Source organism: Sapajus apella, unplaced genomic scaffold (genome assembly GCF_009761245.1).
Source record: "Sapajus apella isolate SASKATOON/1434 unplaced genomic scaffold, GSC_monkey_1.0 scaffold36, whole genome shotgun sequence".
NCBI lineage: Eukaryota > Metazoa > Chordata > Mammalia > Primates > Cebidae > Sapajus > Sapajus apella.
The window spans coordinates 18,752,095-18,765,737 of NW_022436976.1; the positions used below are offsets into that span (position 1 = coordinate 18,752,095).

Here is a 13,643-nt window from a genome sequence, read left to right on the forward strand (position 1 = left end):
TTTTATTTATTTTTTAGAGACGGGGTCTGGCTTTGCCGCTCTGGCACACCATCATCGATCATAGTGCATTGCAGACTCTTGGGCTCAAGTGTTCCTTCTGCCTCAGCCTCCTGAGTAGCTAGGACTACAGGCATGAATTTACATGCCCTGCTCTACCCTGTTTTAAATTGTTCCAATTATTCAGAAAAGTTGTCCTTGCCCATAAATGTTAATCACAATAGGAAATTCTGCTGGGTAACATTTCTCAGCTTAAAATACACATTTAATCACCTTTCCATATTGACCTCAAGATAGATCTCATCTCCCACCCCAGTTCTTATAGACTGTGGCCATAAGGAGCACTGCTTGGGAGGCTTCTGCGGCGCGGTACAGCTCAGAAGAAAGGACTGTTCTGACTGGCTAGTGATATCTGCAGGAGACATGGAATATAAGACAATGGTAGGTTGAGCAAGTATTTACCATCAAAACAGGTACTGAACAAATATCTGTTTTAACAACAATTTTCTAACATATATCCAGAATGTAACAAAAAAATTACACCTTGGTGATCCTGCATCTGTTACCTCTCACAGGCTCTACCATAGTGTAAATAATATCCCAACTATGCCACAGGAAAACAAGGCCATCACTCTTAACAAGTCCCACTAAGATCAAATCCCTAATACCTGAATGGAAAGTAGGGGGAAAAATACCGCAAATGGCTAATTAGCTTCTCTTCTGTTTCTATTCTTCATTTATTTTGTCATTTGGGGCTATATTTTTTATCTACTAAAGAGAATTTTAAGTGACAAAATGAAAATTAAACTTGCCTCTCCCTTTGCAAGCAAATATATATGTATTTTTAAATTTTAGATGGAGTTTTGCTCTTGTTGCCCATGCCAGACTGCAGTAGTGCAATCTTAGCTCACTGCAACCTCCGCCTTTCTGGTTCAAGCGATTCTCCTGCCTCAGCCTCCCGAGTAGCTGGGATTACAAGCACCCCGACACCATGCCCCCACTAATTTTTGTATTTTTGGTAGAGATAAGGTTTCAGCATGTTGTCCAGGCTGGTCCTGAATTCCTGAAATCAGGCGATCCACCCATCTCAGCCTCCCAAAGTGCTGGGATTAAAGGCATGAGCCACCACGCCCAGCCTAATTCTATTTTAAAGGACAATTTTCAGGATGTATTTTACTACCAGATATTTTGCATGATTTATCCTTTCTTTATATAATAGAGAGCTGTTTTGCATCTTTCAGTGAGGGGAAATAAAGAGGAAATAGGTGATGCTTTATAAAAAATATAGGAGGTATCCAAATAATGCTGGTTTTGTGCCTGTGTGACCATGAAGCATGTTCCACCTTCAGATCTTAATTCTCTAATTTTAAGAAATGAGGCAGTTTGATTTTCAGTAGCTTTGAAATAGGATAAAAAAAAAAAAAAAAAAGAAAGAAAGAAATGAGGCAGAAGAATGGCTAAAATTAAAAGGCTGTGGCGCTCCTGGAATTTTCACATGTTGATAGTAGGAACACAGAATGCCACTATTCTGGAAATGAGATTGGTAGAACTGAAACATATGCTTATCATAAGGCCCAGCAACCCCCACCTAGGTATTCATCCAAGGGAAATGAAAACATGTGTCCACATGAAGATTTGTATGTGGATAAATTTTTTCAAAAACAGGTTGAATTCCATTTCTATTGCAGGAAAAACTCAAGTTCAGATTTCAAAGTAGCTTTGTCATATTGATTTTGACCTTACAGCTCTACTTTTCCAGGAGTGAAATCCTATTGAAGTGGCTTTCCAAAATATTTTGTGGAAAATAAGAATTAGTAGATGGCAACTCCTCATTCAGGATCCCCAAACAGGAGACAAATTCATCAGGAAGCAGGGTCTGTTCTGGAATAGTTTCATTGGGTGAATCGTTTTCCAAAAGCGTGGTGGGTTCCTTATCTATTGAGTTTTGTATGTCAGGAGGACTGCATTCTCCTTGATTTAATATGAGGCTTAATTCTTCAAGAAATAGTGTGTTGCCCAGTGAATTCACACTTGAGACAGAAAAAGCAAAATTAGGATGCTTTTTTAACCTGGAATTATTTCCTAAGTCTAAGGAATCAAATGGTGGTTTAAGTGTTAAGGAAGTGATTTCATCATTATTGCTGAGACGGTTTCCTCCAGGCAGAAAATTTGAAATTTGGGGTTTATATCCAGTGTTGAGATCAGGAATATACACAACCGTGGTGTTGTCGAATAGCGAGTTTTGAAGGTAGTCTCTTGTCTCCAGGGGTCCTGTATTCTTTCCCTTCTTGTAGTCTGCAGGCCTGTGTTGTGGGATAACGATTTCGCTTATCTCTGTAATCATGGGATCAACATATAGGACCTGTTCACTGGAATTATTATTCATAAGTTCACTTTTCTCCTAGGAAAGAAAGACATTGTTTTATTTTACAAAAGACATTTAAAAGAACCAGCTGGATCATTGAATGAGGACTGGAATTTTGTTTTCTTTCCACTTTCCTTTCTCCCTCCCTTTTCTCATATTGTTTATTTTCCCATATGATTTCCTCCTTTTGTCTTCTGTTAGCCTGCTTGCTTCCAAATCTTTATTAAATTCTGCATGAGGAGACTGAAGAAAAGGAATAATAAAAATAATCCACTTCTTAAGCATACTTCTCGGTTTAAAAGTTTTAAAGAGAAAAATTGAGTCTTATATATTAGCTTATTACTTAATTTTAGAGCCTTTTAAAAGTTGGTCTTCTGAGGTGGGAGAATTGCTTGAACCTGGGAGGTGGAGGCTGCACTGAGCTGAGATCGCGCCACTGCACTCCAGCCTGGTCCACCTCACCCGCCCCGTGACACTGTCTTTCACAGTCCTCTCACATTGCTATTCTCAAATTGCTTTTCTCAAAATGACACCGTCTCAAAAAAAAGTTGATCTTAGAAACATGTTATAATATTTCTTAACATTAAAAGAATATTATTTCTTATTATAAGAAAATACTTTGTTGGTTAAATTAAAAACAGGTTGGGGAGAATCCTGTTTTTCTTATATACTGAGAATGAGCGTGTGACAAATGCTTGCTGCTGAGGTTCTAAAGGTGGCTGGGAACAGTGGCTCAGGCCTGCAATACCAGCATTTTTAGGCCAAGGCAGGCAGATCACTTGAGACCAGGAGTTCAAGACCAGCCTGGCCAACATGGTGAAGCCCCAACTCTATTAAACATACAAAAATTAGCCAGGCATGGTAGCGCAAGCCTGGAGTCCCCCAGCTACTCAGGAGGCTGAGGCAGGAGAATTGCTTGATCCCGGGAGGCAGAGGTTATGTAAGCGGAGATCGCGCCACTGCACTCCAGCCTGGGTGACAAAGCAAGACTCTGTCTCAAAACAAAAAACAACAAACAAACAAATAAACAAAGGTGTATAGCTACTCACAATTCAGACACGTCTGTGATGATCAAGAGGGTGGGTGAAGGTTTTAGCCTGATGAATTTTCTGGGCAATAACTGGACTTGAAGCCTTCCAGCAGATGGCTGGCCTTCCTAGCCAAACTGTCACCCAACACAATTACAAAATTATAGTCCCCTGTTATGGACTGAATGTTTATGTGCCCTCTCCTCAGCCCCACTCATGGTGAAGCCAGTGCGATGATATTTGAAAGTTGAGCCTTTGGATGGTAATTAGGTCACCAGGGTGGAGATCTCATGAATGGGATTTGTGAAGACGAGACAGGAGAGAGACGATCTCTCTGCCAATGTGTGAAGGCAGCTGTCCACAAGATAGCCCTCACTAGCAAGTGAATTGACTGGCTCCTTGATCATGGACTTCCCAGCCTCCAGCACTGTGACAAATACATGTTTGTTGTTTAAGCCACCCAAGCAGACTAAGACACCATTCCTTAGTCTCTTAGGCAGAAAAGAACACCTTATCTGAGGGAAACCCTAAGGTTTGCCTCTAATTCCAGGAGCCCAGAATAGGAAGGGAGTTTAGCAAAGAGGGAAATCTTGAATAACGAGACATGAAGTGTCATTCCAATTTTCTTCAGGCCCAGCCTTCTTAGGGAGTTTGCCAGGTTTTGGTAAGAATAGTACATTGGCTGTCGCTTCATTGAAAAGCTTGATGTGAGAAGTGGCTGGAGCAATGCCGCAATGGTGAGTGGATCAGATCACAGAAGTCTTACATTACAGAACTCAGACTCCATTCTGTTGACCAGTTGTTTCTGAACTTTTAAAACGTATTTTATTTTTATCCTAGAAACCCTTTGTTCAAATGACATGAGGTTGGGGAGTTAGCTAATAGGCTCACCAGAGCTTGAAACAGAGCTACTTCTATTTGTTTTACAAACACTTCCTCTCCTTACCCAACATGCTACTCTGACCCCCAGGTGTCCTCCTGACTTTGAATTCCCTCTGTTTCTCCTGAGCAGCTCCTCATCTTTCGGTGTTTATTCTCCGCTCCCATCACGTTTGGGCTCATTTCTATCATTGCACTTACATCACTGCATTGCGAGGCTTGGATGATGGCGTTTGTCCCTTGGACTGTGCTTTGAGCCCCTTGGCGGGGGCGGGGGGTATCAGGAACACACACAGCTGTTCCTTCCCTCCTTTATAGCCAATGAAGCCCCTGTATCCTTAGAGTTTTCCTGGTGTGTGGCTTTCTCTTTGCCAGAATGGAAACCTAGCCCACCCCTGTGACACTCACTATTGCTCACAGTTCTCTCACACTGCTTTTCTGAAATTCCATTGGGTCTAACTTGTAAAATGATGCCCTTCTTGGGCTCCACCTGATTCTCCATCTCATGTGAAACAGAAGCCCTTTGAGTCTTCAAGGCTTACCTCACTCAGCTTTTCTTTCCTACTCCCTCCGTTCCTGAAGACATCTACCAATTGCATGGTCACCAGGTGACTCGTGCACCAGGCCCACAATCTTCCACTTCGCTTTTCCCTTTTTGAACAGCTTTATTTCTTTATTTCTTCTCTGTTTTCTTTCCCCAACTCTATCATCTCATCTCTTTTAAGTAGGGTTTGAAATATGTACAATTTTGTTTTTACTTATGTATATATGCTTATGTTAATATGTATACACATTTATTTAGTTGAATGGAAATTCTATTCTAATTAGACTTCACTCTTGGTCTCAGTGGCCACCCAGTTTTTGTTGGATGATGTTAGGTTACCTGTAGCATTTTCACAACATTGCTGTTTTTCATATTAGGAATATCTTCATAAAGCCACTTTGGTATTAAAAATAAGATTCGTCTTTTAATTCTAAAAAACAAAATTAACACATTAGAAGAAGCAGGCAATAGAATAATTCTAATTATAGAATAACATATACATTTTATTCTAGTTGACTTCATGTATATTAAAAAATCAAATTTTTTAGGTTGGGCACAGTGGTTCACACCTCTAATCCCAGCACTTTGGGAGGCCAAGGTGGGAGGACCACTTGAGTTCAGGAGTTCGAGACTAGCCTGGGTAACACAGCAAGACCCTGCCTCTACAGAATACTAAAAAATTAGCTGGGTGTGGTGGTGCATGCCTGTTGTCCCAGCTACTTGGGAGGCTGAGGTGGAAAGATCACTTGAGCCTGGGAGATCCAGGCTGCAGTGAGCTGTGATGATGCCACTGCACTCACTCTGGGTGACAGAGTGAGATCCTGACTTTAAAAAATAATAATAATAATTAAAAAAAAATCAAACTTTCTGATGCAGAAGCTAAAGTTTTCATTGCTTATTTAATGAAAATTAAGTGGGAAATTGTGTCATTATCTTTTCAGATTTTCCTCTCATCTCTATTGCTCTGCTTCTTTTTTTAATGAGCAGAAACATTTCAAAACACTCACACTAGGTTCAAGATAAGTAGGAGAACCACCCTGGCAGTGAAACTGTGCACATATTAAATGGAGCAAACTATTATAACCAGAAGATATCCATGTGGGAAAGTTTGAAAAACTTAAGGGATATTTTGTAGAACTTTCCAAGGTGACCATAACTACTGAATATGTTACATAATAGAGCCCTAAAATTTAAACTCTTCTAATTCTAGATTTTGTAATTATTTCAAATAGGGTTGTAATGATGGTGGCAGCTCCAAACTTTCTTTACATGAATGGAGAAGGAGGCTGGGGAATGTGTCTTGCAGTTGTGTGGCATAGTGAGAAGTGGTTTCTACCTAGAGAGTGTGTTTATTAAGGTTCAGTGGGGCGGGGTTTTGGAAAGAAAAGGGAGAAGCCATAAACATCCTGCTTCTTCCCCCAAGCTATCTGTTAGCACTGCCATTGTGTTTAAAAGCACTCTCTGCATTGAGGGTACAAATTGGATTGGAAAAAAAGGTTGTTCTAAGAACTTAGAAGAGACTAAACTGATCTCAGACACCTTTTTACCTATTAACAATGGACCTGTTAGCAACAGATCAGATTTATTTGTTTAAACAGGTTCTCTAAGGACCTGTGCTAAATAACAACCAAAATGGCCGAGTGAACTTTGCTAGCCCAATTTGACCTTGGACTTTAGGGTAAAAATTATTTCTTTACTCATTTTTATACAATGCTTTATGATTCCGTTCTTTTTGTTTTGTTTTGTTTACTAATTCACACTATGTTTCTATATTTAAAATTAGACCAAATTAGTAAGTTCATGCTATTGGAGTAAAGTTTTTATACAGTACGCCGATACAGTGAGAATATATATATATATACGTGTGTGTGTGTGTGTGTGTGTGTGTGTGTGTGTGTGTGTGTATATTTATACACTCTCAGTTTTATTATATTTAATATGTTTTGGGCCGGGCACATTGGCTCACACCTGTAATCCCAGCACTTTGGGAGGCCAAGGCGAGCAGATCACTTGAGGCCAGGAGTTCTAGACCAGCCTGGTCAACATGGTGAAACCCCATCTTTGCCAAAAAATACAAAAATTAGTTGGGTGTGGTGGTGTGCATCTGTATTCCCAGCTACTGGGGAGGCTGAGACACAAGAATCACTTGAACCCAGGAGGTGGAGGTTGCAGTGAGCCAAGATTGCACCACTGCATTCAAGCATGGAGGACACAGCAAGATTCTGTCTCAGAATAACAATAATAAAAATAAAATACAATAAATAAATAAAATGTTTTGCCTTCTGTTGCTCACTTCTGTTTCTGTTCCAAACAGGGTTTGGAAGTCACAACAGAATTAAAAGCAGAGAGATCTCTCCCAAAATCTGTTTTGCCTGCTTATTAGGCCCTAGAAACTGCATGTTTTCCTAGCCATTTCTTGAAGGGCTCCACCCAAGGTCAGTAATCCAATGAAGAAACTGGCAAAGGAAAACCTACAACTACTGGATCTTGTTCTCTGTGTAGTTATATATGTGTTGTCTGTGTGATGTTTATATAAAAGAACTCTAAGTAACTGGCTTAAAGAAAAATAAGTGCTTAGGTCAAACATTTTGGAAGAAAAAATAAAAACTGTAATGTCTTTTAGTTCATGCAACTTTAGTAATCTTTGGGAAATAAATACAGCTTTAAAGATTATTGGTAAAATAAAGACATTTGGTCTGAATTAGACAGGTCAGAGATTAGGTTTACTAATGCTTTAAGATCATAAACTGCTTTGAGTTTTGAAAATTGTTCAATTTACCTACTTTGGAGACATTAGATTCTTGATAAGGCCTGGGGACATATGGAATTAGTCATGCTCCCCTAGCTATGCAAAATAAAAGGTTATAAAGAAAAGAGATTTCATATAAGAAAGGATATTGTCAGAAAATTCTTGTCCTAAAGTAAAATAACTGGTTGTTTAGCCTGTAATCCCAGCACTTTGGGAGGCCGAGGTGGGTGGATCACGAGGTCAAGAGATTGAGACCATCCTGGTCAACACGGTGAAACCCCGTCTCTACTAAAAATACAAAAAATTAGCTGGGCATGGTGGTGCGTGCCTGTAATCCCAGCTACTCAGGAGGCTGAGGCAGGAGAATTGCCTGAACCCATGAGGCGGAGGTTGCGGTGAGCCGAGATCGCACCATTGCACTCCAGCCTGGGTAACATGAGTGAAACTCCGTCTCAAAAAAAAAATAAATAAATAAATAAATAAAAAATAAAAACAGGGATGATTAGGACAGTAAGAAAATCTATGCATGTCATAGGTGGTCTGTGTAAGTCACAGAAGGATTCATAAAAGGAAATTTATACACCAAAAGTTAAAGTTGCTAAGAGTTACCATTATACCAAGTAATCAAGACTACTGAAAATACATTTACACGCAAGGTATGTATGGAAAGTAAAATACATTTTTAGTGAAAGGTTATAAGAAGGCACAGTAATGTACATTTTTGTCTAGGTTAGAGGGTTAAAGGATTGTTTTAAATTAGATTAAAATAAAGCGAAAGGTTTGAACACACTGTAGAAGGTTTGTAAAAAATTGTGTAAAAAGAAATCCTGTGCAGACATTGGCTAAAGTTAAAAGGATATTGTTAAGTTTTTCTGTAAGTTAAAATTGGAATAAAAGCACAATTGGTTTTTCTTAGAGCACTGATCTGTTTTTAACAAAAATTTGTAAACGATTATAAAATGTTTATAAGAATCTCATCTCATGGTCAAACTGGTTAAGCATAATATTAAGCATTTTACTTATAACATATTTGATAGGCTTCCCAATATGAAATTTCAGCTCCAAAATTTTCTTTCTAACCCCTAACTTGTGGATGCTACAGAGGGTCCTTGGAGCATCCAAAAGAGAGGTAAACTGGATTATTATATGTTCCAAAATTGTATATGATTTCTAAAATTCTAATGTCTGAGTATATGATTTCATTCATAATGAAGATTATTATGTTATCATAGGCCACAGAGATAAACAAATTTCCTTGTTAATTGTGTTTTTAACTATCACTGTGTAAAGTCATTACATTAAGTTAACTTAATGCTAATGCAATTTCCAAAAACTTCATGAACACACAAAATCCTAGAATATGTTATCTTTTAGAAAGTTCAGGAAAGGATAAAAAGGACCCTAAAAAGGACTCTTGAATACAGGTTTCTAATAACTTTAAATTCAGATTATTTAGACTGGGTAGAAATCCCTAAAACTTTAATAAAAAGACTGACTGGTTTATAAAACTGCTAACCCAAGTAGAACAAAAATTAATTAAATACCAAGAAAAGACTCTACCAGATTTTCATGCTAAATCAGCAGGAAAAATCAGCATGCTAAATCAGCCAATACGAAAAATTGTTTATATATACAATTTGAATGAGCTCCATGGTCTAAGTCAAATTACCTATGATAACCCATCAGTTATCAGTGCTATGCACCTACAGGGAGAAACAACTGGAATTCAAGAGGACATAAGTCCACTGTTAAGCATGGTCTCATGGAGAACCAGGACAGCCACCTTGTTTTTTCAGAGTCTTTAAAGCTTTTATTATTAAAAGTTCTGCATTCCATGCCTCGTAATGGAAGATAAAATTATCCAAATTAAATATGTTTGTGTGGTGACTTATAAACTATAAAAATAGTTATAACCAGTGTTTGGTTTGTGAAACCCATATTCCTGGGAAAACAATCAAAGCTTCAGGTACAGTTGGCTACCTGCTGAGCCATTAAACATTTATAGGGGATTTCATTCAATTTGCATTTTCAATGTTTTCTGCTTGCATGAAAGCTTTCCCATGCAAGAGGACTGATGTTAGAATAGTAGGTTATTATGCTACAGTATATTTTTAAATGGTAAAAAAAGCTTTTTATGATTCACTGAGGACAATCAACCCCTTCACAATCTAGAACTCAAAGAATGGATCTTTTGAGAAAATTAGAGAAAGACTATCCTCGTCATCCACACTGCAGCAAACTTTGGGACCTTGAACTTTAGGTTTCATAGGTCCCACAACTTTCATAATCTCACAACTGAGAAGGGTCCCTCCACACCCATTGGAAGCCTTAAGGTAAAGCTAACTACAACAGTTTCTCCCCGGAAGAAGATGGCATCCTTAATGTTAACTGCTTTTCCCAAAATCATGGATTAAGACTTCTCTACTATCAAGACTTTGAATATTTTTTTTCTTGCTTATGCCTCCATGAACAATAAAAATGACAAGAGGATCTGTTATGTGTGTATTATAGGGTATATGTTTATTTGTGAAGGATTTTGCAGACAGCCTTATACATGGATAATGTTATACTCTGATCAATAAAAGAGGAAGGCCCAATGCAGGTTAGAAATTTTAATGGTTCATGTGTTGCCTCATAATCAGTCAGAAACAGAACATTGATTCATTCCTCTTGACCCACATCATGGGTTAAAGAGAACATTGCTAGGAGGCCTTCACTCTTCTAGAAGGGCATCATTTGTTAGGTCCTTTTTCCATGGTTTGAAGTAAAAGAGCCAATGATTAGAACTGTATCCCTTATGATAGGCTCCATAGCGATTCTAATGCAAAGGCTATGGTTACACAATAGACTTTAAATTCTCTCATGAAAGTTGTACTAAATAATAGAATTGGTTAAACAGAAAAGTATCTATCTGTGCTGCTGGTGGCACTTATGGCCTATGGAGAAAACATCAGGTATTATAGTGATTCAGTTACAGGGTATTAATGAAAAAACTACTTAGTTAAGTGAGTAGACTCTTAATCTAGCTCATTATTTGATCTATTTGATTTTAGATGGTTTGGTTTATGAGAGCCCTGGGTAAGGAACATACTCTAAACTCTTGGTATTACTCTCCTGATAGTCCTAATAGTAATCTCCCTGGTATGCTGTATTCTCTCAAAGGTTTTAAATGTTTGCAAGCAGCCATCTCCAGAATGTCAAATGATCACTCTTCAACTGGAATAACAAGAGCTGAAAGAAATGTGTGACCATCAGGACACCATAACCTATGAATTACATGCTGAGACCAGAAACCTAGAATGATGGTAACTAAGAGTGGCACTGAGGCCCTAAGTTTTGGTCACACTCTCACCTAAGTGAGAACCTGACCAAAAAGGGTTTGTTTTTTTTTTTAAACGAAATTATGGGAGGACATTGTTTTGGACTGAGCTCATGCACTAGACCCCAGCAGACCAAACCAAACCAAAATGGAGTTGCTCATGCTAAATGTGACATAATCAAACTAAGACTTTAAGGAAACACATAGATCCTAGAACAGACCAGGTTTTGTTTTTCTCCTATCAACAGGATGTTCCAGCATAAGGAGGTATCCTCTACTCAGTCCTTGTTCCCACCTTACAGAATACACTGTTCTACTATTTCCCGATAGGTTTCAAGATCATGTAAATACATTTACGATAGTGACAGTGACATCAATGACTAAAGTTTTGGTCAATTTCTCAAAATTTAGAAAATAGCCAAAAGGGGGGAACTATTAAAGTAAACTAAATATGGTGTGAGCAGGACTCAATACTTCTATATTCAAGTCCTTGTGGATAAACTGTAACCTAAGGTAGTAGGCAGACAAAATTGAAAACCTAACTTAGGAGTATGTGCCTGTAGCAATAGCTGAGTCTTGGCCAATCCAGCAGCCACACTTCAACCACTCATAGACTGCCAAGTGTTCAAACTGTGTTCAAGTAAGGCAAATGCCAACCTGTAAACTATCCAGCTGTTTCTGTACCCCACTGCCAATTTCTGTATGTCACTTTTTTTTTTTTTTTTGGTCTATAAATTTGCTCTGATCACAATGTATCCCTGGAGTCTCTCTGAATCTGCTGTGATTCTGGGGGCTGCCCAATTCACACGTCTGTTGCTTAATTAAACTCCTTTAAATTTAATTTGGCTGAAGTTTTTCTTTTAACACAAGGCAATTTGTGGCTTCACCACTCTCAAGAATCCAGGCACTGTAAGTAAATTTGAGGCGCAAAAGAAAAGGCCATGTAGTAAAGAGAGAAATGGGCTTTGATATCAGCGTGTTTGGACTCAGGGCTTAGTGCTCAGTGATCCCGGGCTGAACACTTAGTCTCTCTAAGCCTCATTTAAGTCATCTGTAAAATAGGTCAGGAAGCTTTTCTGGCAGGGTCATTTTGAGGATTAAAGGAAAGATATTTGTAAAGGGTTTGGCATGGGTAAGTACTTATTAAACATTATTCCTTTTATCTTCTTTTATCTGAATAAAAATGTTAACAGATTTTTCTAGTAAACAACTGAAATGACTAAATTTTGGCAATACATGTACATGTAGTCTGAATAAGAAAACAGAAATTCTGCAAAAACCTACCCAGTTCTGAGTGATCTGTTAAGTATCCCAATCAAAGAAAGAATTGACAACACAACAGCAAAGATGATCATTCCCAATAAAAGTCCAATGTCATCTCTGTTGCCTAATGAAAGGAAAGAAAAATAATTTTAACTAAGCATTGGTGCTCATGTGATACCAGAATTACCATTCTCTCTCCTCTGCTCAAAGCAAAGTTCTCAAAGTAGAAAGGGCAGAGGGAAGCAAAATTAACCTTTACCTTGGGCCATAAAGTGGCTGCTTTACCAGAGTTCACAACTACCCCAGGAAACAACGTTTAGCTTGAGAAAGTTGGGCTACGTGTATCTGATGTCAGTGGGTTTTTAGAAGTGCATCTCTGGCAAATGTGGTCAGCTTGTGCATGCAAATTTTACATAAATTATTAGTGGTGAATCTAATTTGGGTTGTTTGACACACGTGAGAATTCTCAATTGCTGTAACAATGTCTAAAGCTGGTCACAATCATATTAAATTTTTTTTAATGTTTTGTGTGAGATAGAATGTGTGCAATTTGTCATCATTCTTCAAAATCTATTGTTCATGAATTTTTTCCTGCTGAGACAGGACATCCACTTTACTTAGAACAATATATGTGATAAGAAAGAAATCATACACTGGGAAGGTAAAAATAAAAAATAGAAAAAGAAAGAAATCAAAATTGCCATATATATTGCACTCACACTTATTTAAAAAACAATGCAACCAGGCGCAGTGGCTCATGCCTGCAATCACAGCACTGTGGGAGTCCAAGGCAGGCAGATGACGAGGTCAGGAGTTTGAGACCAGCCTGATCAACATGGTGAAACCCCGCCTCTACTGAAAATACAAAAATTAGCTGGGTGTGGTGGTGTGCACCTGTAATCCCAACTACTCAGGAAGCTGAGGCAGGAGAATTGCTTGAACCTGGCGGGTGAAGGTTGCAGTGAGCTGAGACAGCACCACTGTACTCCAGCCTGGATAACAGAGCAAGACTTTGTTTTTGTTTTTTTTTTTTTAAAAAATGCCGGCTGGGTGTGGTGGCTCACACCTATAATCCTAGCACTTTGAGAGGCCAAGTTAGGAGGATCACTTGAGCTCAGAAGTTTGAAACCAGCCTGAGCAACAAAGCGAGAATCCTGTCTTTACAAAAATTACAAAAATTAGCCAGGTGTGGTAGCATGTGCCTGTAGTCCCCACTACTAGGGAGGGTGAGGTAGGAGGACGGCTTGAGCCTGGGAGGCAGAGGTTGCAGTGGGCCAAGATTGTGCCGCTGCACTCCAGCCTGGGTGACAGAGCCAGACTTTTGTCTCAAAAACAAAACAAAACAAAACAAAACAAAAACAATGCTTTTCTTGCATTTTGAAACTGAATTAATCTCCTGAAATGTTTAAATAATTAATATAATTTATTCAACCTATATTACCCACCAGGCTCATCATGTTCTCTCCCTGGTACATGAAAAAGCCCTATTTTCAAATATA

At 38.6% G+C, this 13,643-nt stretch overlaps 1 protein-coding gene across 1 annotated transcript in view; it reads right to left on the reverse strand.

The window, feature by feature from the left end:
• Positions 1-1,072: 1,072 nt before the first annotated feature.
• Positions 1,073-13,643, reverse strand: part of IL23R (interleukin 23 receptor) — a 76,596-nt gene continuing 64,025 nt past the window's right edge. The window contains exons 9-11 of the mRNA XM_032296645.1: positions 12,166-12,268; positions 5,153-5,243; positions 1,073-2,398 (exon numbers count right to left, since the gene is read on the reverse strand). Coding sequence (XP_032152536.1) covers positions 1,745-2,398; positions 5,153-5,243; positions 12,166-12,268 — 848 coding nt within the window. The 3' untranslated portion in view covers positions 1,073-1,744. The remainder of the gene's footprint in view (positions 2,399-5,152; positions 5,244-12,165; positions 12,269-13,643) is intronic.